The 1,651-nt window shown below is 37.1% G+C and overlaps 1 protein-coding gene across 1 annotated transcript; it reads left to right on the forward strand.

Annotated features, from left to right (window-relative positions):
- The first annotated feature begins 270 nt into the window (after positions 1 to 270).
- On the forward strand, positions 271 to 1,366 carry LOC107790729 (uncharacterized). The gene has a single exon (XM_016612684.2). It carries the CDS (start codon positions 293 to 295, stop codon positions 1,124 to 1,126), a length of 834 nt encoding a protein of 277 aa, XP_016468170.2. The 5' UTR covers positions 271 to 292; the 3' UTR covers positions 1,127 to 1,366.
- The last annotated feature ends 285 nt before the right edge of the window (positions 1,367 to 1,651 follow it).

Below are 1,651 nucleotides of genomic sequence, written 5' to 3' on the forward strand. Positions count from 1 at the left end.
TACCAATTATTATGTAAGCTAATTCACAAACAACAATATCTAAACAACTACTTTATCAACTAATCAATCAATGTATTTCTTGCTTCCTTTTATATATATGTATTTCCCATTTGGGGCTTGGGAGGAAGTTTCTTAGGTGGACAAATTTTGGTAACCTTAGCTGTTGCCAATTAGAGGACAACAAGTCCGTACAAAGAAGGATCCTTCCTGTCCTTTTCCTCAGAGATCTCAGATCTTCACGTACTAATCCATCTTCTCATGACCCAAACTTCTTTTCTGTATTTAACTATAAATGGATTGCAAAAGTGTAGATGTAACAAGTGTATCAATCCCATCTCAAACTCCCAAGCAAAACTCCAAAGCTCAACAAAATATCTTCAAAAAATCACTTCCTTTTGCTCCAAGAAAAATGGCCCTTCCCAATTTTGATGCTCTAAAGGACTTGCACGACTCAGCCAACGACATGCTTCACTCACCAGTAATCAAGCGAGAAATAGCACATCAGGGACAAGAGAAATGGGCTCATGAAGTTTCAGAAACATCGTTAAGAATGCTAGACGTTTGTGGCACAACTAAAGATGTCCTTATGCTCGTTAAAGATCATGTCCATGACCTCAAGTCCACTTTCAGAAGAATCACCGTCGGCGAAAATGCAACTGCAGAAAACAAGTTTGCACCTTATCAATGTCATAGGAAGAAGTTGAAGAAAGAGATGTTAAAACGCTTGCATTCCTTAAAAGGGATGAAAAATAACAACTGCATAAACTCATCATCATTATCACTAGAGAACTCCGTGAAAGATAAAGAAAATAATCTTATGGTGGTTGTGAATGTGTTAAGAGAAGTAAGAGTTGCAACAATTTCTATTTTGGAATCTTTGATGTCACTTATGTCAATGCCAAGCCCAAATACTAGGAAAACAAATAAAGGGTATTTTGGTTCCAAGTTGATGAGAGTAAACAGCTTAAGTTCATGGGAAAAATGCGACGCTATGACGCTGCAGTGTGCCAATAAAAGATTGGGAGCAGTGGAAATCGCCATTGAAGATCTTGAAGGAGAGCTGGAATGTATTATCCGGCGGTTGATCAGAACAAGAGTTTCACTTCTGAATATACTCACCTACTAGGAAACGAGAAATATTGAAAGATGACTTGCAAGCAAATAGGAGCTAGCTACCTATTATTTCAAGGGTTTTCCAATGCTCATAGTTTGCAAGTTAGTTAATTGGAGCATTAACAGTAGAATTTGTGAATTCAAATCTTAGTTTGATATTCATATCTCATATGAACACTAATTGCTTTGTAACACTCCCTTTGTCCCAGTTTATATTGTACTTTTCCCTTTTCGAAATCCAAACGATGTGAAATTTGACCAATATTTTAAAATATATTTTTTACCATATTTATATGAGAAGAATTACAACTTATAGTTACGGAATATCTCTCTCTAGAATAAAATTTCCTCTCAGCTTTCGCTGAACCTAGGTAGGAAATGGAAGGCCGGAGGGGGAGAGCAACAAGGACAAGGCAATGTCACAAAATGTGGGGAGAAAACCATCCCGCAATCAACAGATGCAAAGAAAACACGAAGCCTTAATGTACTACAAGGTATTGCGCCATTAGAATTGACACAAGCAAGAATGGATCAAACG

Source organism: Nicotiana tabacum, chromosome 15 (genome assembly GCF_000715075.1).
Source record: "Nicotiana tabacum cultivar K326 chromosome 15, ASM71507v2, whole genome shotgun sequence".
In the NCBI taxonomy this organism is placed as follows: Eukaryota; Viridiplantae; Streptophyta; class Magnoliopsida; order Solanales; family Solanaceae; genus Nicotiana; species Nicotiana tabacum.

Coding starts and splice junctions, on each gene's coding strand:
- LOC107790729 (XM_016612684.2), top strand. CDS start 293: ATGGATTGCAAAAGTGTAGATGTAACAAGTGTATCAATCCCATCTCAA.